Source organism: Oncorhynchus clarkii, chromosome 7 (genome assembly GCF_045791955.1).
Source record: "Oncorhynchus clarkii lewisi isolate Uvic-CL-2024 chromosome 7, UVic_Ocla_1.0, whole genome shotgun sequence".
Taxonomy (NCBI): Eukaryota; Metazoa; Chordata; class Actinopteri; order Salmoniformes; family Salmonidae; genus Oncorhynchus; species Oncorhynchus clarkii.
In genome coordinates, this window is record NC_092153.1 from 857,781 (window position 1) to 881,604 (window position 23,824).

At 41.6% G+C, this 23,824-nt stretch overlaps 1 protein-coding gene across 2 annotated transcripts; it reads left to right on the forward strand.

Annotated features, from left to right (window-relative positions):
• The first annotated feature begins 5,733 nt into the window (after nucleotides 1–5,733).
• Nucleotides 5,734–22,488, forward strand: LOC139414025 (protocadherin-20-like). 2 transcript variants are annotated; one of them, XM_071161900.1, is made up of 5 exons: nucleotides 5,734–5,924; nucleotides 6,415–7,815; nucleotides 9,285–9,478; nucleotides 19,904–19,993; nucleotides 20,149–22,488. In XM_071161900.1, the coding sequence occupies exons 1-5, from the start codon at nucleotides 5,877–5,879 to the stop codon at nucleotides 21,098–21,100; spliced, it is 2,685 nt and encodes an 894-aa protein (XP_071018001.1). In that variant the 5' UTR covers nucleotides 5,734–5,876; the 3' UTR covers nucleotides 21,101–22,488. The 2 variants fall into 2 exon arrangements, with proteins under 2 accessions (XP_071018001.1, XP_071018002.1); XM_071161901.1 differs by having other exon boundaries at nucleotides 5,851–5,924; nucleotides 6,471–7,815; nucleotides 20,149–21,234.
• Nucleotides 22,489–23,824: the final 1,336 nt, after the last annotated feature.

Here is a 23,824-nt window from a genome sequence, read left to right on the forward strand (position 1 = left end):
CTGGACATATTAATTTCTTCTCTGACTTCCTGTTTACTGGGGTAGACATGTTGGACACATTCATTTCTTCTCTGACTTCCTGTTTACTGGGGCTGACATGTTGGACACATTCCTTTCTTCTCTGACTTCCTGTTTACTGGGGTAGACACGCTGGACATGTTAATTTCTTCTCTGACTTCCTGTTTACCGGGGTCGTTCAAGGCAGTCGGTTTGCCCTAGTTTCGCTGATCTTCATACTGTACACAATGGCGTATTGAACAATTTCCTTGCATAAATATTGTTGTGAAATAGACTATCTTTGGCTGTTGAGTGGATGGAGATAAACAGCTATTCTCAGTTTCACCAATCACCTCACAGAATGTCCAAATAGTCAACAACCAAATCCTTCAATAAAATGGAGGATTTCTCATTCGTCATTCGGTTTTGTCCTGCCTTTATGCACATGTGAGGCTTTTGTTAAACACACACACACACACACACACACACACACACACACACACACACACACACACACACACACACACACACACACACACACACACACACACACACACACACACACACACACATAAACAAGCTCAGTGGTCCACTCTCTTTTGCTCAATCAAGGCAGCGTAAGCTTTGAATTGTGTGACTCTGTCCCAATCCTCCTCGTGCTGAGAAGTCCAATCTCACTATCTGACAGGCAATATGCTTCCAATCCCGGCTAACAGCTGGCCCTGTGGTTAAAACACATCACGGAGATGATGTTGGAGTCGGACTATTTAAGGATATGAGGTGTATTCTCCTTCCCACCCACTCTCTCTTCTTCTCCTCCACTCTACTCTCTCTCTGTCTCTCTCTCTTTTTCTCCTCCACTCTACTCTCTCTCTCTGTCTCTCTCTCTCTTCTTCTTCTCCTCCACTCTACTCTCTCTCTCTCTCTCTCTCTTCCTCTTCTCCTCCACTCTACTCTCTCTCTCTCTCTCTCTCTTCTTCTCCTCCACTCTACTCTCTCTGTCTCTCTCTTCTTCTCCTCCACTCTACTCTCTCTTTGTCTCTCTCTCTCTTCTTCTCCTCCACTCTACTCTGTCTCTCTCAATATCTGCATCAGTCTCTCTCTCTCCCCTCTCTCTCTCTCTCTCTCTCTCTCTCTCTCTCTCTCTCTCTCTCTCTCTCTCCCTCTCTCTCTCTCTCTCTCTCTCTCTCTCTCCCTCTCTCTCTCTCTTTCTTTCTCTCTCCCCTCACTTTCTCTTTCTTTCTTGGCTCTGGTCAAAAGTAGTGCACTATGTAGGGAATAGGATGCCATAGGGATCCCGTCTAAAGTACTGCACTATGTAGGGAATAGGGTGTCATTTGGGACAGAATTGGTACCCTTCTCCCTATGTAGTGAATGTCGTTCAATTTAATGATCTACAGTCCTACAGTGTGGTGTTAATGATCTACAGTATGGTGTTAATGATCTACAGTCCTACAGTATGGTGTTAATGATCTACAGTATGGTGTTAATGATCTACAGTCCTACAGTATGGTGTTAATGATCTACAGTATGGTGTTAATGATCTACAGTCCTACAGTGTGGTGTTAATGATCTACAGTATGGTGTTAATGATCTACAGTATGGTGTTAATGATCTACAGTATGGTGTTAATGATCTACAGTATGGTGTTAATGATCTACAGTATGGTGTTAATGATCTACAGTCCTACAGTATGGTGTTAATGATCTACAGTATGGTGTTAATGATCTACAGTATGGTGTTAATGATCTACAGTATGGTGTTAATGATCTACAGTATGGTGTTAATGATCTACAGTCCTACAGTATGGTGTTAATGATCTACAGTCCTACAGTATGGTGTTAATGATCTACAGTATGGTGTTAATGATCTACAGTATGGTGTTAATGATCTACAGTATGGTGTTAATGATCTACAGTCCTACAGTATGGTGTTAATGATCTACAGTATGGTGTTAATGATCTACAGTATGGTGTTAATGATCTACAGTATGGTGTTAATGATCTACAGTATGGTGTTAATGATCTACAGTATGGTGTTAATGATATACAGTATGGTGTTAATGATCTACAGTATGGTGTTAATGATCTACAGTGTGGTGTTAATGATCTACAGTATGGTGTTAATGATCTACAGTATGGTGTTAATGATCTACAGTGTGGTGTTAATGATCTACAGTATGGTGTTAATGACCTACAGTATGGTGTTAATGATCTACAGTATGGTGTTAATGATCTACAGTATGGTGTTAATGATCTACAGTATGGTGTTAATGATCTACAGTATGGTGTTAATGATCTACAGTATGGTGTTAATGATCTACAGTCCTACAGTATGGTGTTAATGATCTACAGTATGGTGTTAATGATCTACAGTATGGTGTTAATGATCTACAGTCCTACAGCATGGTGTTAATGATCTACAGTATGGTGTTAATGATCTACAGTATGGTGTTAATGATCTACAGTATGGTGTTAATGTTCTACAGTCCTACAGTATGGTGTTAATGATCTACAGTATGGTGTTAATGATCTACAGTATGGTGTTAATGATCTACAGTCCTACAGTATGGTGTTAATGATCTACAGTATGGTGTTAATGATCTACAGTATGGTGTTAATGATCTACAGTATGGTGTTAATTACCTACAGTATGGTGTTAATGATCTACAGTATGGTGTTAATTACCTACAGTATGGTGTTAATGATCTACAGTATGGTGTTAATGATCTACAGTCCTACAGTGTGGTGTTAATGATCTACAGTATGGTGTTAATGATCTACAGTCCTACAGTGTGGTGTTAATGATCTACAGTATGGTGTTAATGATCTACAGTCCTACAGTGTGGTGTTAATGATCTACAGTATGGTGTTAATGATCTACAGTCCTACAGTATGGTGTTAATGATCTACAGTATGGTGTTAATGACCTACAGTATGGTGTTAATTACCTACAGTATGGTGTTAATGATCTACAGTATGGTGTTAATGATCTACGGTCCTACAGTGTGGTGTTAATGATCTACAGTCCTACAGTGTGGTGTTAATGATCTACAGTCCTACAGTGTGGTGTTAATGATCTACAGTCCTACAGTAAAGCATACTGCTGTAAGGGGACAGTTAATGTTGGAAACATACTGCTGTAAGGGGACATTTAATGTTGTAAACATACTGCTGTAAGGGGACATTTAATGTTGGAAACATACTGCTGTAAGGGGACATTTAATGTTGGAAACATACTGCTGTAAGGGGACATTTAATGTTGTAAACATACTGCTGTAAGGGGACATTTAATGTTGGAAACATGCTGCTGTAAGGGACATTTAATGTTGGAAACATACTGCTGTAAGGGGACATTTAATGTTGGAAACATACTGCTGTAAGGGGACATTTAATGTTGTAAACATACTGCTGTAAGGGGACATTTAATGTTGTAAACATACTGCTGTAAGGGGACATTTAATGTTGTAAACATACTGCTGTAAGGGGACATTTAATGTTGTAAACATACTGCTGTGAGGGGACATTTAATATTGTAAACATACTGCTGTAAGGGGACATTTAATGTTGGAAACATACTGCTGTAAGGGGACATTTAATGTTGGAAACATACTGCTGTAAGGGGACATTTAATGTTGGAAACATACTGCTGTAAGGGGACATTTAATGTTGGAAACATACTGCTGTAAGGGGACATTTAATGTTGTAAACATACTGCTGTAAGGGGACATTTAATGTTGGAAACATACTGCTGTAAGGGGACAGTTAATGTTGTAAACATACTGCTGTAAGGGGACATTTAATGTTGGAAACATACTGCTGTAAGGGGACATTTAATGTTGTAAACATACTGCTGTAAGGGGACATTTAATGTTGTAAACATACTGCTGTAAGGGGACAGTTAATGTTGGAAACATACTGCTGTAAGGGGACATTTAATGTTGTAAACATACTGCTGTAAGGGGACATTTAATGTTGTAAACATACTGCTGTAAGGGACATTTAATGTTGTAAACATACTGCTGTAAGGGACATTTAATGTTGGAAACATACTGCTGTAAGGGGACATTTAATGTTGGAAACATACTGCTGTAAGGGGACAGTTAATGTTGTAAACATACTGCTGTAAGGGGACAGTTAATGTTGGAAACATACTGCTGTAAGGGACATTTAATGTTGTAAACATACTGCTGTAAGGGGACATTTAATGTTGTAAACATACTGCTGTAAGGGGACATTTAATGTTGGAAACATACTGCTGTGAGGGGACATTTAATGTTGTAAACATACTGCTGTAAGGGGACATTTAATGTTGGAAACATACTGCTGTAAGGGGACATTTAATGTTGGAAACATACTGCTGTGAGGGGACATTTAATGTTGGAAACATACTGCTGTAAGGGGACATTTAATGTTGTAAACATACTGCTGTAAGGGGACATTTAATGTTGGAAACATACTGCTGTAAGGGGACATTTAATGTTGGAAACTTTCTGCTGTAAGGGGACATTTAATGTTGGAAACATACTGCTGTAAGTGGACATTTAATGTTGGAAACATACTGCTGTAAGGGGACATTTAATGTTGGAAACATACTGCTGTAAGGGGACATTTAATGTTGGAAACATACTGCTGTAAGGGGACATTTAATGTTGGAAACATACTGCTGTAAGGGGACAGTTAATGTTGTAAACATACTGCTGTAAGGGGACATTTAATGTTGGAAACATACTGCTGTAAGGGGACAGTTAATGTTGTAAACATACTGCTGTAAGGGGACATTTAATGTTGGAAACATACTGCTGTAAGGGGACAGTTAATGTTGTAAACATACTGCTGTAAGGGGACAGTTAATGTTGGAAACATACTGCTGTAAGGGGACATTTAATGTTGGAAACATACTGCTGTAAGGGGACATTTAATGTTGGAAACATACTGCTGTAAGGGGACATTTAATGTTGGAAACATACTACTGTAAGGGGACATTTAATGTTGGAAACATACTGCTGTAAGGGGACAGTTAATGTTGTAAACATACTGCTGTAAGGGGACATTTAATGTTGTAAACATACTGCTGTAAGGGGACAGTTAATGTTGGAAACATACTGCTGTAGGGGGACATTTAATGTTGTAAACATACTGCTGTAAGGGGACATTTAATGTTGGAAACATACTGCTGTAAGGGGACAGTTAATGTTGGAAACATACTGCTGTAAGGGGACATGTAATGTTGGAAACATACTGCTGTAAGGGGACATGTAATGTTGGAAACATACTGCTGTAAGGGGACAGTTAATGTTGTAAACATACTGCTGTAAGGGCATTGTTTAAAGCATATAATATCCAAGAATTCAAACACAGAAGATTCTCAAGTGTTGTAATTGGTGTAGTATAAGATCCTAGACTCATCATCATCTATGTACAGGTCATTAAGGGAAAGTATACATTTCAGAAAGGTTGGGTTCATGTGCTCTATTGGAGGCTTCCAGTAATTCATAATTTACTGAAATAACAGGCACACACACACACACACACACACACACACACACACACACACACACACACACAATCCCTCTCTCTGCAAAAAAACAGGGCAAGATCCTTGAACCGCCTCTCCCTGCCCATCCCAGCGACTCTCTACTCTCATTGGTTGCCGTCAGGGGGGTTATTTGCATATTGTGGGCGTGTTCCTGACTCAGTGTTGGGATGAATGACTCTGTTCAGTTCAGAAGGCGACAAGACAGCAACGAACTCTGCAGAGGCTATGTGCTGCTGCTACGCTGATCAACTCAGCACACGACAAAAACCTCTGATGCGTTTAGCTCCGGGCTCTCCGCCCCGGTCTGTAGGTCAAACCACGTCGAGCCAGGTGGAATAAACATGTTCAACAAAACAGGACCCGGACTTAGCTCGAGAGGAGTACTGTGGGTAAGTGTGTTCTCATTATAGTCTTGTAAAAGTAGTCTTTCTGTGCAAAAAAAAATTAATAGAGGAAGCTTTTTATTTTTTTAAAACCTCATAGTTCAATGTCAAATGAGAGTTTGGCTTGCGCTTAAATCAACTGGCAACTTCGACGTGTGTCACGTAATTGATGAGTAGTAACGTGTATGTTATTTTCAATACATCTTAATGTCTGTGGTTCAAAGCCTAGACTAAGTTCATACTTGTTATTATTTAAAGAGTTAAAGAGTAAAAAATGTGTATTTAAAATTTTAAAAAGCATATATTTGCCTGTTTAGAAAGTCTAATTTAATCAGTGATTTTCTTTACATTCTCGGCTATTGACTCCATAATATAACTGTATCGTCAACATGTTTGTTGTCCCCCCCCCCTCCCCTCCCCCCCTGAGACTGATTCTCTCATGTCTGGAAGTCTATTTGTTAAACCCCCATGTTTCTGTACTGTGTCTGTATTTCAGGGTTTGTGTATACTCCTCCTTTACACCAGCCCCCTCTGCTGTTTTGCTAATTTCAGCCAAGCGAAAGAGCTGGTCTATAAGATAAAAGAAGGATTACCCTCAGGGACACTCATCGGGTCCATGGGCTCCGACTTACACTTGGATTTATCCCTCGATCCCCATGTTTTATTCAATCTGCCCCAGAAGAAGCCCAGTGATCAGTATGTCACTCTGAACAGCACTACGGGACAGCTGTTTACGTCTGGGAATGAGATCGACAGGGAGACGCTCTGCCCCGACTCCTCGGAGTACAACCAGGGCTGCGTCCTCTCCCTGGATGTGTTCGTTCTACCCCAGCAGTATTTCCAGCTGGTTAAGGTCAAAATCTTGGTCGAGGACGTTAACGATAATCGGCCGCGCTTCCCGACGGGCGAGATTAGGGTTTCCGTCCCGGAGAACACCCAGGTCAACGCGAGGTTCGCGGTGGAGCAGTCAGCGACGGACCCTGATCTGGGGTTTCACGGGGTTCAGACTTACTGGCTGGTCAACGACTTCGGGGTGTTCACTCTGGACGTAGAGGAGAACGAGGGGGGTGAGCTGACACCCTTCCTCATCGTGACCGACGAGCTGGACCGGGAACGACAGGAGGAATACGTAACGGATATTATAGCAGAGGACGGTGGGTTACCACCTCTCCTTGGCACCGCCACGTTGAGGATTATAATCACTGATGTCAACGATAACTGTCCTCAGTTCACAGAGTCACAGGTCAATGTGACGCTCTACGGGAATACGACTAAAGGAGAGCACCTGTCCAGGTTACACGCCTTCGACCCCGACCAGGGCGCCAACGCCGTGATCAGCTATGCGTACAGCGACCGCGTTCCCCGGGAGGCTAGAGCTCTGTTCCATCTGGACCGGATTACCGGGGTGATCAAACTGGCCGGTCAGATCAACACCGCAACCGGGAAGTTCTACAAACTCACTGTCCTCGCCAACGGGCCCGGTTGCGTCCCTGCCGTCGCCACGGTGACGGTGCACGTGATCCGGGTAGCTTCCGATCCGCCTGTTATTACGCCGCGCTACATCGCGGCGGAGAAAGATGGCGTGGTCAAGATGAAGGAGTCCGAACCGCCGTTTTCCCCAATCGCGTTTTTCACCGTGTCGAACACGGACCAGAAAGGACAAGGGACGGAATGTCTACTTGAAGGATCCGGCCCGTTCCGACTGTCACCTTACAAACGGTTGAAGAACGAGTATCTGTTAGAGACGACGGAGCCGCTGGACTACGAGCAGAGGCAGGACTACGAGCTGACCGTAGTGCTCAGGAACCCCAGAGGTCTCGTCATTAAGACCTTCGTTAAGATCCTGGTTCTGGATGAGAACGACAACGCGCCGGTCTTCAAACAGTCTCTGTATGAGGTGAGTGAATGCATTTATAAACACACTAATGTTTAAACGGTTTCTATGGTTACGGTTGGGGTTTGGACATGAACATTGAGCATATTATTGACAGTACATTGATTTTCTTAAGCCATTTCAGTACAATAATACAAAATATAGAGGATTTATTTTGTTGTTGAAAAATAATTGTTGCTGACTGATAAAATCTAAAAAGGTCTACTCACGTATTTATTTCAGTACTTACCTATTTATTTTAGAATTTACTTATTTATTTTAGTATTTACAAATTTATTTCAGTATTTACACATTTATTTTAGTATTTACTTATTTATTATAGTATTTACACATGTATTTTAAAATGTACATATTTATTATAGTATTTACTTATTATTACAGTATTTACACAATTATTTTAGTATTTACTTATTTATTACAGTATTTACACATTTATTTTAGCATTTACACATTTATTTCAGTATTTACACATTTATTTTAGTATTTACACATTTATTTCAGTATTTACTTATTTATTATAGTATTTACAAATGTATTTTAGTATTTACGTATTATTTATTTATTTTTAAATGTACTTATTTATTTATGTGTTTACCTACTTATTATGAGTCCTTGATAACACCATACTTATTATTTGAGTCCTTGTTAATTAACACCATACTTATTATTTGAGTCCTTGTTAATTAACACCATACTTATTATTTGAGTCCTTGTTAACACCATACTTATTATTTGAGTCCTTGATAACACCATACTTATTATTTGAGTCCTTGTTAACACCATACTTATTATTTGAGTCCTTGTTAACACCATACTTATTATTTGAGTCCTTGTTAACACCATACTTATTATTTGAGTCCTTGTTAATACCATACTTATTATTTGATTCCTTGTTAACACCATACTTATTATTTGAGTCCTTGTTAACACCATACTTATTATTTGAGTCCTTGTTAACACCATACTTATTATTTGAGTCCTTGATAACACCATACTTATTATTTGAGTCCTTGATAACACCATACTTATTATTTGATTCCTTGTTAACACCATACTTATTATTTGAGTCCTTGTTAACACCATACTTATTATTTGAGTCCTTGATAACACCATACTTATTATTTGAGTCCTTGATAACACCATACTTATTATTTGAGTCCTTGATAACACCATACTTATTATTTGATTCCTTGTTAACACCATACTTATTATTTGAGTCCTTGATAACACCATACTTATTATTTGATTCCTTGTTAATTAACACCATACTTATTATTTGAGTCCTTGTTAACACCATACTTATTATTTGAGTCCTTGTTAACACCATACTTATTATTTGAGTCCTTGTTAACACCATACTTATTATTTGAGTCCTTGTTAATTAACACCATACTTATTATTTGAGTCCTTGTTAATTAACACCATACTTATTATTTGAGTCCTTGTTAACACCATACTTATTTTATTCTCAGGTCTCCGTGGAGGAGAATAACCCTCCCAACAGCTTCCTGACCCAGCTCCAGGCCACAGACCAGGACAGTGAGGCCAGAGGAGAGGTCATCTACACGCTGGGGTCAGACGCTCCCTCCATTTTCCTCCTGGAGAGGCTGACCGGCGTGCTGACCGTGTCCACGTCTCTGGACCGAGAAGAGAAGCAGACCTACAGGTCTGTCGCATATTGATGATGTAATCGTAACGTATTATGACTGATATTGTATGGATTCAAATGCGTTATAAATTGCCTATATATGTTTATAGTAATAATAATTATTTACTTGTTTAGCTTTTTAATTACAGAAAATAATCTCAAAGTGCATAATAACACCATACTTATGATTTGATTCCTTGATAACACCAAAAAAGTGAAACAAAAAAACAACACATTTAAACAGAGTTTGTGGAATTAAATCTATCTATGTCAAAGATGACATAAACCTGTTCTTTATCAAGGGTGGCATGAGCAATGCTTAATATAAGGCTTTATAAATCATGTTAAATTGAGGCATCACAAAGCATTGATAACCCATCATGCATTTTGGTAGAGAATTGCAACACCAGCATTGGTGGGTTAGACTCCACTCCCGTATGTAAAAATGTATTCAGGCGTGACTGCAAATGGCTTTGGATAAATACCGTGTGTTATATTACTCTAAACCCTTTGTAGGACAGGCCCAACCTCTTTCCCTCTTGGGCGCACGGCCAATAGTGGACCTGATCTCAACTGTCCCCAAAATGCTGCAGAATCACACACTCTAAAGTGCAGTCCTTCACCAAAAACATTGGTAGGGCCCCTTTAAAATCCGTATTTCGGGGGGGTTTTCCCCCCGTTTTCTCGGTTTTGTTTTTCCAGGTTTCAGATTTCCCCGTTTTTTTCTGGTTTTCCCACAGCTTTTAAAATATACTATATTGCCCTAAAACCAAGGCTGGTGGTATGTATTTATAGGACAGCATGGTATCTCTGAAGGCTGGTGGTATGTATTTACAGGACAGCATGGTATCTCTGAAGGCTGGCGGTATGTATTTACAGGAAAGCATGGTATCTCTGAAGGCTGGTGGTATGTATTTATAGGACAGCATGGTATCTCTGAAGGCTGGTGGTATGTATTTATGGTATCTCTGAAGGTTGGTGGTATGTATTTACGGTACAGCATGGTATCTCTGAAGGCTGGTGGTATGTATTTATGGTATCTCTGAAGGCTGGTGGTATGTATTTACGGTACAGCATGGTATCTCTGAAGGCTGGTGGTATGTATTTATGGTATCGCTGAAGGCTGGTGGTATGTATTTACGGTACAGCATGGTATCTCTGAAGGCTGGTGGTATGTATTTACGGTACAGCATGGTATCTCTGAAGGCTGGTGGTATGTATTTATGGTATCTCTGAAGGCTGGTGGTATGTATTTATGGTATCTCTGAAGGTTGGTGGTATGTATTTACGGTACAGCATGGTATCTCTGAAGGCTGGTGGTATGTATTTATGGTATCGCTGAAGGCTGGTGGTATGTATTTACGGTACAGCATGGTATCTCTGAAGGCTGGTGGTATGTATTTATGGTATCTCTGAAGGCTGGTGGTATGTATTTACGGTACAGCATGGTATCTCTGAAGGCTGGTGGTATGTATTTATGGTATCTCTGAAGGCTGGTGGTATGTATTTATGGTACAACCTGGAGGGTATGCCGGCTCGCCTTACATGTCCGGCTGCATTCCTACCTGTAGGCAGTGACTGCTCAGGTGTGTTGTTAGTCAGTTACTCCACAGGTAAAGAAATGTGTTGTGAATCAAAACTCCGTACGATTTATCCCTGACTGTGTTTGTTAATTGAAAAACAACATAAACATATTTTATGTGTTTAAACCGTATCAGGGGACCACTTTTGAGGTCTGAGAGAAATCTAAGAAACTTTGATTTTTGAGAGTAGTTATATTGTTATATAGAGACCTGACTGGGTCCAACACCCCACAGTATGACTTGTTATATAGAGACCTGACTGGGTTCAACACCCTACAGTATGACTTGTTATATAAAGACCTGACTGGGTCCAACACCCCACAGTATGACTTGTTATATAAAGACCTGACTGGGTCCAGCACCCCACAGTGTGACTTGTTATATAGAGACCTGACTGGGTTCAACACCCCACAGTATGACTTGTTATATAGAGACCTGACTGGGTCCAACACCCCACAGTATGACTTGTTATATAGAGACCTGACTGGGTTCAACACCCCACAGTATGACTTGTTATATAAAGACCTGACTGGGTCCAGCACCCCACAGTATGACTTGTTATATTGTTATATAAAGACCTGACTGGGTCCAACACCCCACAGTATGACTTGTTATATAAAGACCTGACTGGGTTCAACACCCCACAGTATGACTTGTTATATAAAGACCTGACTGGGTCCAACACCCCACAGTATGACTTGTTATATAAAGACCTGACTGGGTCCAACACCCCACAGTATGACTTGTTATATTGTTATATAGAGACCTGACTGGGTTCAACACCCCACAGTGTGACTTGTTATATAAAGACCTGACTGGGTCCAACACCCCACAGTATGACTTGTTATATAAAGACCTGCCTGGGTCCAACACCCCACAGTATGACTTGTTATATTGTTATATAGAGACCTGACTGGGTTCAACACCCCACAGTATGACTTGTTATATTGTTATATAGAGACCTGACTGGGTTCAACACCCCACAGTATGACTTGTTATATAGAGACCTGACTGGGTCCAACACCCTACAGTATGACTTGTTATATAAAGACCTGCCTGGGTCCAACACCCCACAGTATGACTTGTTATATAAAGACCTGACTGGGTTCAACACCCCACAGTATGACTTGTTATATAGAGACCTGACTGGGTCCAACACCCCACAGTATGACTTGTTATATTGTTATATAAAGACCTGACTGGGTCCAGCACCCCACAGTATGACTTGTTATATTGTTATATAGAGACCTGACTGGGTTCAACACCCCACAGTATGACTTGTTATATAGAGACCTGACTGGGTCCAACACCCCACAGTATGACTTGTTATATTGTTATATAGAGACCTGACTGGGTTCAACACCCCACAGTATGACTTGTTATATAAAGACCTGACTGGGTCCAACACCCCACAGTATGACTTGTTATATTGTTATATAAAGACCTGACTGGGTTCAACACCCCACAGTATGACTTGTTATATTGTTATATAGAGACCTGACTGGGTTCAACACCCCACAGTATGACTTGTTATATTGTTATATAAAGACCTGCCTGGGTTCAACACCCCACAGTATGACTTGTTATATTGTTATATAGAGACCTGACTGGGTTCAACACCCCACAGTATGACTTGTTATATAAAGACCTGACTGGGTCCAACACCCTACAGTATGACTTGTTATATAAAGACCTGCCTGGGTCCAACACCCCACAGTATGACTTGTTATATAAAGACCTGACTGGGTCCAACACCCCACAGTATGACTTGTTATATTGTTATATAAAGACCTGACTGGGTTCAACACCCCACAGTATGACTTGTTATATAGAGACCTGACTGGGTTCAACACCCTACAGTATGACTTGTTATATAAAGACCTGCCTGGGTCCAACACCCCACAGTATGACTTGTTATATTGTTATATAGAAACCTGACTGGGTCCAACACCCCACAGTATGACTTGTTATATTGTTATATAAAGACCTGACTGGGTTCAACACCCCACAGTATGACTTGTTATATAGAGACCTGACTGGGTTCAACACCCTACAGTATGACTTGTTATATAAAGACCTGCCTGGGTCCAACACCCCACAGTATGACTTGTTATATAAAGACCTGCCTGGGTCCAACACCCCACAGTATGACTTGTTATATAAAGACCTGACTGGGTCCAACACCCCACAGTATGACTTGTTATATAAAGACCTGACTGGGTCCAACACCCCACAGTATGACTTGTTATATAAAGACCTGACTGGGTCCAGCACCCCACAGTATGACTTGTTATATAAAGACCTGACTGGGTCCAACACCCCACAGTATGACTTGTTATATAAAGACCTGACTGGGTCCAACACCCCACAGTATGACTTGTTATATTGTTATATAAAGACCTGACTGGGTCCAACACCCCACAGTATGACTTGTTATATAAAGACCTGACTGGGTCCAGCACCCCACAGTATGACTTGTTATATAAAGACCTGACTGGGTCCAACACCCCACAGTATGACTTGTTATATTGTTATATAAAGACCTGACTGGGTCCAACACCCCACAGTATGACTTGTTATATTGTTATATAAAGACCTGACTGGGTTCAACACCCCACAGTATGACTTGTTATATAGAGACCTGACTGGGTTCAACACCCTACAGTATGACTTGTTATATAAAGACCTGCCTGGGTCCAACACCCCACAGTATGACTTGTTATATAAAGACCTGCCTGGGTCCAACACCCCACAGTATGACTTGTTATATAAAGACCTGACTGGGTCCAACACCCCACAGTATGACTTGTTATATAAAGACCTGACTGGGTCCAGCACCCCACAGTATGACTTGTTATATAAAGACCTGACTGGGTCCAACACCCCACAGTATGACTTGTTATATAAAGACCTGACTGGGTCCAACACCCCACAGTATGACTTGTTATATTGTTATATAAAGACCTGACTGGGTCCAACACCCCACAGTATGACTTGTTATATAAAGACCTGACTGGGTCCAGCACCCCACAGTATGACTTGTTATATAAAGACCTGACTGGGTCCAACACCCCACAGTATGACTTGTTATATTGTTATATAAAGACCTGACTGGGTCCAACACCCCACAGTATGACTTGTTATATAGAGACCTGACTGGGTCCAACACCCCACAGTATGACTTGTTATATTGTTATATAGAGACCTGACTGGGTCCAACACCCCACAGTATGACTTGTTATATTGTTATATAAAGACCTGACTGGGTCCAACACCCCACAGTATGACTTGTTATATAAAGACCTGACTGGGTCCAACACCCCACAGTATGACTTGTTATATAGAGACCTGACTGGGTCCAACACCCCACAGTATGACTTGTTATATAAAGACCTGACTGGGTCCAACACCCCACAGTATGACTTGTTATATTGTTATATAAAGACCTGACTGGGTTCAACACCCCACAGTATGACTTGTTATATAAAGACCTGACTGGGTTCAACACCCCACAGTATGACTTGTTATATAGAGACCTGACTGGGTCCAACACCCCACAGTATGACTTGTTATATAAAGACCTGACTGGGTCCAACACCCCACAGTATGACTTGTTATATAGAGACCTGACTGGGTTCAACACCCTACAGTATGACTTGTTATATAAAGACCTGACTTGGTCCAACACCCCACAGTATGACTTGTTATATAAAGACCTGACTGGGTCCAACACCCCACAGTATGACTTGTTATATAAAGACCTGACTGGGTCCAGCACCCCACAGTATGCCTTGTTATATTGTTATATAAAGACCTGACTGGGTTCAACACCCCACAGTATGACTTGTTATATAAAGACCTGACTGGGTTCAACACCCCACAGTATGACTTGTTATATAAAGACCTGACTGGGTTCAACACCCCACAGTATGACTTGTTATATAAAGACCTGACTGGGTCCAACACCCCACAGTATGACTTGTTATATAAAGACCTGACTGGGTCCAGCACCCCACAGTATGACTTGTTATATTGTTATATAAAGACCTGACTGGGTCCAACACCCCACAGTATGACTTGTTATATAAAGACCTGACTGGGTCCAACACCCCACAGTATGACTTGTTATATTGTTATATAAAGACCTGACTGGGTCCAACACCCCACAGTATGACTTGTTATATAAAGACCTGACTGGGTTCAACACCCCACAGTATGACTTGTTATATTGTTATATAAAGACCTGACTGGGTTCAACACCCCACAGTATGACTTGTTATATTGTTATATAAAGACCTGACTGGGTCCAACACCCCACAGTATGACTTGTTATATTGTTATATAGAGGCCTGACTGGGTCCAACACCCCACAGTATGACTTGTTATATAAAGACCTGACTGGGTCCAACACCCCACAGTATGACTTGTTATATTGTTATATAGAGACCTGACTGGGTCCAACACCCCACAGTATGACTTGTTATATAAAGACCTGACTGGGTTCAGCACCCCACAGTATGACTTGTTATATAAAGCCCTGACTGGGTCCAACACCCCACAGTATGACTTGTTATATAGAGACCTGACTGGGTCCAACACCCCACAGTATGACTTGTTATATAAAGACCTGACTGGGTCCAACACCCCACAGTATGACTTGTTATATAAAGACCTGACTGGGTCCAACACCCCACAGTATGACTTGTTATATAGAGACCTGACTGGGTCCAACACCCCACAGTATGACTTGTTATATAAAGACCTGACTGGGTCCAACACCCCACAGTATGACTTGTTATATTGTTATATAAAGACCTGACTGGGTTCAACACCCCACAGTATGACTTGTTATATAAAGACCTGACTGGGTCCAACACCCCACAGTATGACTTGTTATATAAAGACCTGACTGGGTCCAACACCCCACAGTATGACTTGTTATATAAAGACCTGACTGGGTCCAACACCCCACAGTATGACTTGTTATATTGTTATATAAAGACCTGACTGGGTCCAACACCCCACAGTATGACTTGTTATATAGAGACCTGACTGGGTCCAACACCCCACAGTATGACTTGTTATATTGTTATATAGAGACCTGACTGGGTCCAACACCCCACAGTATGACTTGTTATATTGTTATATAAAGACCTGACTGGGTCCAACACCCCACAGTATGACTTGTTATATAAAGACCTGACTGGGTCCAACACCCCACAGTATGACTTGTTATATAGAGACCTGACTGGGTCCAACACCCCACAGTATGACTTGTTATATAAAGACCTGACTGGGTCCAACACCCCACAGTATGACTTGTTATATTGTTATATAAAGACCTGACTGGGTTCAACACCCCACAGTATGACTTGTTATATAAAGACCTGACTGGGTCCAACACCCCACAGTATGACTTGTTATATAAAGACCTGACTGGGTCCAACACCCCACAGTATGACTTGTTATATAAAGACCTGACTGGGTCCAACACCCCACAGTATGACTTGTTATACTTGTATGACTTGTTATATTGTTATATAAAGACCTGACTGGGTTCAACACCCCACAGTATGACTTGTTATATAGAGACCTGACTGGGTCCAACACCCCACAGTATGACTTGTTATATAAAGACCTGACTGGGTCCAACACCCCACAGTATGACTTGTTATATAAAGACCTGACTGGGTCCAACACCCCACAGTATGACTTGTTATATAAAGACCTGACTGGGTCCAGCACCCCACAGTATGCCTTGTTATATTGTTATATAAAGACCTGACTGGGTTCAACACCCCACAGTATGACTTGTTATATAAAGACCTGACTGGGTTCAACACCCCACAGTATGACTTGTTATATAAAGACCTGACTGGGTTCAACACCCCACAGTATGACTTGTTATATAAAGACCTGACTGGGTCCAACACCCCACAGTATGACTTGTTATATAAAGACCTGACTGGGTCCAGCACCCCACAGTATGACTTGTTATATTGTTATATAAAGACCTGACTGGGTCCAACACCCCACAGTATGACTTGTTATATAAAGACCTGACTGGGTCCAACACCCCACAGTATGACTTGTTATATTGTTATATAAAGACCTGACTGGGTCCAACACCCCACAGTATGACTTGTTATATAAAGACCTGACTGGGTTCAACACCCCACAGTATGACTTGTTATATTGTTATATAAAGACCTGACTGGGTTCAACACCCCACAGTATGACTTGTTATATTGTTATATAAAGACCTGACTGGGTCCAACACCCCACAGTATGACTTGTTATATTGTTATATAGAGGCCTGACTGGGTCCAACACCCCACAGTATGACTTGTTATATAAAGACCTGACTGGGTCCAACACCCCACAGTATGACTTGTTATATTGTTATATAGAGACCTGACTGGGTCCAACACCCCACAGTATGACTTGTTATATAAAGACCTGACTGGGTTCAGCACCCCACAGTATGACTTGTTATATAAAGCCCTGACTGGGTCCAACACCCCACAGTATGACTTGTTATATAGAGACCTGACTGGGTCCAACACCCCACAGTATGACTTGTTATATAAAGACCTGACTGGGTCCAACACCCCACAGTATGACTTGTTATATAAAGACCTGACTGGGTCCAACACCCCACAGTATGACTTGTTATATAAAGACCTGACTGGGTCCAACACCCCACAGTATGACTTGTTATATAAAGACCTGACTGGGTCCAACACCCCACAGTATGACTTGTTATATAAAGACCTGACTGGGTTCAACACCCCACAGTATGACTTGTTATATATAGAGACCTGACTGGGTTCAACTCCCCACAGTATGACTTGTTATATTGTTATATAAAGACCTGACTGGGTCCAACACCCCACAGTATGACTTGTTATATAAAGACCTGACTGGGTCCAACACCCCACAGTATGACTTGTTATATAAAGACCTGACTGGGTCCAACACCCCACAGTATGACTTGTTATATTGATATATAAAGACCTGACTGGGTCCAACACCCCACAGTATGACTTGTTATATAAAGACCTGACTGGGTCCAACACCCCACAGTATGACTTGTTATATAAAGACCTGACTGGGTCCAACACCCCACAGTATGACTTGTTATATAAAGACCTGACTGGGTTCAACACCCCACAGTATGACTTGTTATATAAAGACCTGACTGGGTCCAACACCCCACAGTATGACTTGTTATATAAAGACCTGACTGGGTCCAACACCCCACAGTATGACTTGTTATATAGAGACCTGACTGGGTTCAACACCCCACAGTATGACTTGTTATATAAAGACCTGACTGGGTCCAACACCCCACAGTATGACTTGTTATATTGATATATAAAGACCTGACTGGGTCCAACACCCCACAGTATGACTTGTTATATAAAGACCTGACTGGGTCCAACACCCCACAGTATGACTTGTTATATAAAGACCTGACTGGGTCCAACACCCCACAGTATGACTTGTTATATAAAGACCTGACTGGGTTCAACACCCCACAGTATGACTTGTTATATAAAGACCTGACTGGGTCCAACACCCCACAGTATGACTTGTTATATAAAGACCTGACTGGGTCCAACACCCCACAGTATGACTTGTTATATAAAGACCTGACTGGGTCCAACACCCCACAGTATGACTTGTTATATAGAGACCTGACTGGGTTCAACACCCCACAGTATGACTTGTTATATTGTCGTCTGCGTGTTTATGTAGGGAGGAACATGTATCTTGGTTTCAGTTGAAAGCCCCTTATGTTGGGGGGCTTTTATCAAGGTAATTGTAACGTGACTTGACTCACATAAATTCTCTTTAGATCATGTGTCACATCCTGCAGCACAACATGTTATGTCACAATTATGAACCCTTTTTAAAGCATGACGTACGGTTATAGATGCTTCGTAAGACATTTATGTAGAGCTTAGTTAGGTAGGCTTTATGAAGCCTTCATGTAGCGCTTAGTCAGGTAGGCTTTATGAACCCTTTATGTAGAGCTTAGTTAGGTAGGCTTTATGAAGCCTTTATGTAGAGCTTAGTTAGGTAGGCTTTATGAAGCCTTTATGTAGAGCTTAGTTAGGTAGGCTTTATGAACCCTTTATGTAGAGCTTAGTCAGGTAGGCTTTATGAACCCTTTATGTAGAGCTTAGTTAGGTAGGCTTTATGAACCCTTTATGTAGAGCTTAGTCAGGTAGGCTTTATGAACCCTTTATGTAGAGCTTAGTTAGGTAGGCTTTATGAACCCTTTATGTCGAGCTTAGTTAGGTAGGCTTTATGAACCCTATATGTAGAGCTTAGTTAGGTAGGCTTTATGAAGCCTTTATGTAGAGCTTAGTTAGGTAGGCTTTATGAACCCTTTATGTCAAGCTTAGTTAGGTAGGCTTTATGAAGCCTTTATGTAGAGCTTAGTTAGGTAGGTTTTATGAAGCCTTTATGTAGCGCTTAGTTAGGTAGGCTTTATGAAGCCTTTATGTAGAGCTTAGTTAGGTAGGTTTTATGAACCCTTTATGTAGAGCTTAGTTAGGTAGGCTTTATGAAGCCTTTATGTAGAGCTTAGTTAGGTAGGCTTTATGAAGCCTTTATGTAGAGCTTAGTCAGGTAGGCTTTATGAAGCCTTTACGAAGCCTTAATAAGCTGAATGTTATTTAAAGCAGAAACTGGATATATGGATGACACAATGCATTATAACTGCCTATGGATGTTCATAGTGTTTATTTTATTTTATATATCTGCAATATGTTTTGTTTATTGTTGTTGTAATATTGTGACGAGACAATAATAATAAAAGTTTGTAAACTCTAAACTGTATCCTCTGCAGGTTCATGGTTCGGGCGGTGGACCGAGGGACCCCCAGGAGAGAGTCTATAGCTACAGTGGTCATCACTGTGCTGGACCGCAATGACAACAGGTAAGAGGAAGGCCAGACACTTTGTGATAACTGCTGTTTTGGTTGATTGTTTTGATTGATTGATATGATTTGATTGATTTGATTGATTGATTTGATTGATTGTTTTGATTGATTGTTTTGATTGATTGATTGATTTTTATTTTTTTACCCAACAGCCCGCGCTTCATCAATAAAGACTTCACGTTCTTTGTGCCGGAGAATTTCCCGGGTTTTGGCGAGATCGGCGTCCTCTCGGTAACAGACGCGGACGCAGGCGAGAACGGCTGGGTGGCCCTCTCCATCGTCAACGGCAGCGACATCTTCGTGATCGACGCGGGGCGTGGCGCTCTCAGGGCCCGTACCCCTCTGGACCGGGAGCAACAGGGGACGTACTACCTCTGGATCGAGGCAGTCGACGGAGGGGAACCCTCTCTCTCCTGCCTCACCGTGGTTACCGTCCTCCTCCTTGACGTAAACGACAACCCTCCCGTCGTCTTGTTCCCCCAGTCTAACCAGTCCTACATGCTGGTGTTGCCTAGCACCCTACCAGGGACCTCCATCACAGAGGTTTACGCCGTGGATAAAGACACGGGAATGAACGCCGTTATCGCCTACAGCATCATCAAGAGGAAGGGTGGCGAGCCGGGGTCGTTTGATATCGACCCGGACACAGGGAACATCACGTTGAAGAGAGAACTGAGTGACCGCGGTCTCTACAGTCTACTGGTTAAAGTCTCGGACCACGGTCAACCCGAACCTCTCCACTCCACGGTCCTGGTCAACCTTTTCGTCAACGAGACGGTTTCAAACGAGAGCTACATCCAGAGTCTTCTCACCGGGGAGGAGGCTGAGATCCAGATGGAGGAGAAGCAGTGGTACGTGGGTAAACTGACAGAGAGGCCCGGCAGGGAGGACCTGTTCCCCTGTCAGCCTCTACTCATAGCTCTGTCAGTGACCTGTCTGGGACTATTCTGCATCGTCGTCACGTTGACTGCTTATATATGCTGCAGGAAACTGAAGAAATGGAGGAAACGTCAAATGAAAAGACTAGAGGTTGAAATGCCTTTGAAGACGAACGGTGACGTGCGCGACGCAGATAGAAAGCGGACGGAAATCTCAAACATTTGACGACGTTGACATCGCAAAGACTTTGAGGCAAAGACTCCAACGTACAAAACTGTTACATTGTAACTGTTTATAAACAATGTGAATTGTGAAGTGTAGATCTTCATCCTCAAAAAGGCAAAAGGCCTGGATCCCAAATTGCACCCCCCTTTTGCCTATTTAGTGCACTATTTTTAAATCAAGGGCCCATGGTGGTGCACTATATAGGAATTAGGGTGCCGTTTGTGACATGTCCTCGTTTTAAAAACGTATTAAAAGACCCAATGTGATGTATATATTGTAGATAATAAGAAATGTTTTATAACTTTATAACAAAATCTTTAAATAGACAAGATAATTATTATTGTATTTCTTTTTCAAGAAAGCCCTAAGAAATTACTCCTTAAAACGTACAAATTTTAAAAAATGGGAGAGATTCTATTTTTATTTTTTTTTCACAAGGATGTCAGGATCGTTGGAAAGGGATGAGGATCATTTGGTGTGTATAACAATATTGATTGATTGATTGATTGATTGATTGATTGATATAACAATGTTTTTTTTTCATACCCCTTTCGATTGCATTGGAAAAGCTGACCCCAGAGTGCAGTGCAGAAGTCAATTAAAATCTGTAATTTTCTTCAAATCTACTGGATTTTGTGTGAGATTAAAATTTGTATTTTGTTGTTATACAGTTTCAAGAGGAGGCTTCTTGCCTGGCCACCAAACAAACCCTCTACCTGCCTCCTTAAGTGTGTCCCAAATGGCACCCTATTTCCCTATATAAGGCTCTGGTCTAAAGTAGTGCATTATATAGGGAATAGGGTTCTATAGGGCTCTGGTCTGAAGTAGTGCACTATATATAGGGAATAGGGTTCTATAGGGCTCTGGTCTAAAGTAGTGCACTATATATAGGGAATAGGGTTCTATAGGGCTCTGGTCTAAAGTAGTGCATTATATAGGGAATAGGGTTCTATAGGGCTCTGGTCTAAAGTAGTGCATTATATAGGGAATAGGGTTCTATAGGGTTCTGGTCTAAATTAGTGCATTATATAGGGAATAGGGTTCTATAGGGCCCTGGAGTGCACTATGTAGGGAATAGGGTTCCATAGGGCTCTGGTCTGAAGTAGTGCACTATATAGGGAATAGGGTTCTATAGGGCTCTGGTCTAAAGTAGTGCACTATATAGGGAATAGGGTTCTATAGGGCCCTGGTCTAAAGTAGTGCACTATATAGGGAATAGGGTTCTACAGGGCTCTGGTCTGAAGTAGTGCACTATATAGGGAATAGAGTTCCATTTGGAACGCATCCTTAGTCACCTCCCAGTGAACCTGTCATTCCCTTAAACCATGTTCTTATTGTCTGTCTCTGAAAACAAATCCTTGTTCGAATATTAAAAAGTGCTTTATTTTCATATTATATTGCTTTTCTGAAATTAAAACGGCCTACCGGGTCGTGCCTTTCATATTAGGATGTAAATTAATGACAATGTTTTGATTATAAATTAGAATTTAAGCGGGGGGGAAATTAAATGAAAATGTAACTAGGAAAGTCAGTTAAGAACAAGTTCTCATTTACACTGACGACCTACCAGGGAACACTGGGCTAACTGCCTTGTTCAGGGGCAGAAGGACAGATTTTTACCTTGTCAGCTCAGGGATTCGATCTAGCAACCTTTCGGTTACTGGCCCAACACTCTAACCACCAGGCGACCTGCTTTAACCACTAGACTACCTGCTTTAACCACTAGACTACCTGCTCTAACCACTAGGCTACCTTCTCTAACCACTAGGCTACCTGCTCTTACCACTAGGCTACCTGCTCTAACCACTAGGCTACCTGCTCTAACCACTAGGCTACCTGATCTTACCACTAGGCTACCTGCTCTAACCACTAGGCTACCTGCTCTAACCACTAGGCTACCTGATCTTACCACTAGGCTACCTGCTCTAACCACTAGGCTACCTGCTCTAACCACTAGGCTCTTACCACTAGGCTACCTGCTCTAACCACTAGGCTACCTGCTCTAACCACTAGGCTACCTGCTCTAACCACTAGGCGACCTGCTCTAACCACTAAGCTACCTGCCGCCCCCCTCTAACCACTAGACTACCTGCCGCCCCAACACCCAAACAACCAAATTAAACAGACTGTAAGGGACTGATCCAAATGAAACAGGCTGTAAGGGACGGATCCAAATGAAACAGACTGTAAGGGACTGATCCAAATGAAACAGGCTGTAAGGGACTGATCCAAATGAAACAGGCTGTAAGGGACTGATCCAAATGAAACAGGCTGTAAGGGACTGATCCAAATGAAACAGGCTGTAAGGGACTGATCCCAATGAAACAGGCTGTAAGGGACTGATCCAAATGAAACAGGCTGTAAGGGTCTGTTGGAGTAATATCTTTGATATCTGGTGCTTCAAGATCAAACATCTCAAAACGGTTCTGTAGACTATCTACAATCTAGATCAGCTATCTACAATCTAGATCAGCTATCTACAATCTAGATCAGCTATCTACAAACTAGATCAGCTATCTACGATCTAGATCAGCTATCTACAATCTAGATCAGCTATCTACAATCTAGATCAGCTATCTACAAACTAGATCAGCTATCTACGATCTAGATCAGCTATCTACAATCTAGATCAGCTATCTATGTCTATCTATATTTCAAACCGTGAGAGACAAAGAGTATGCTAAGGAAAACAAATGCTCCAGTCCAACCACGTGGAGATCATCT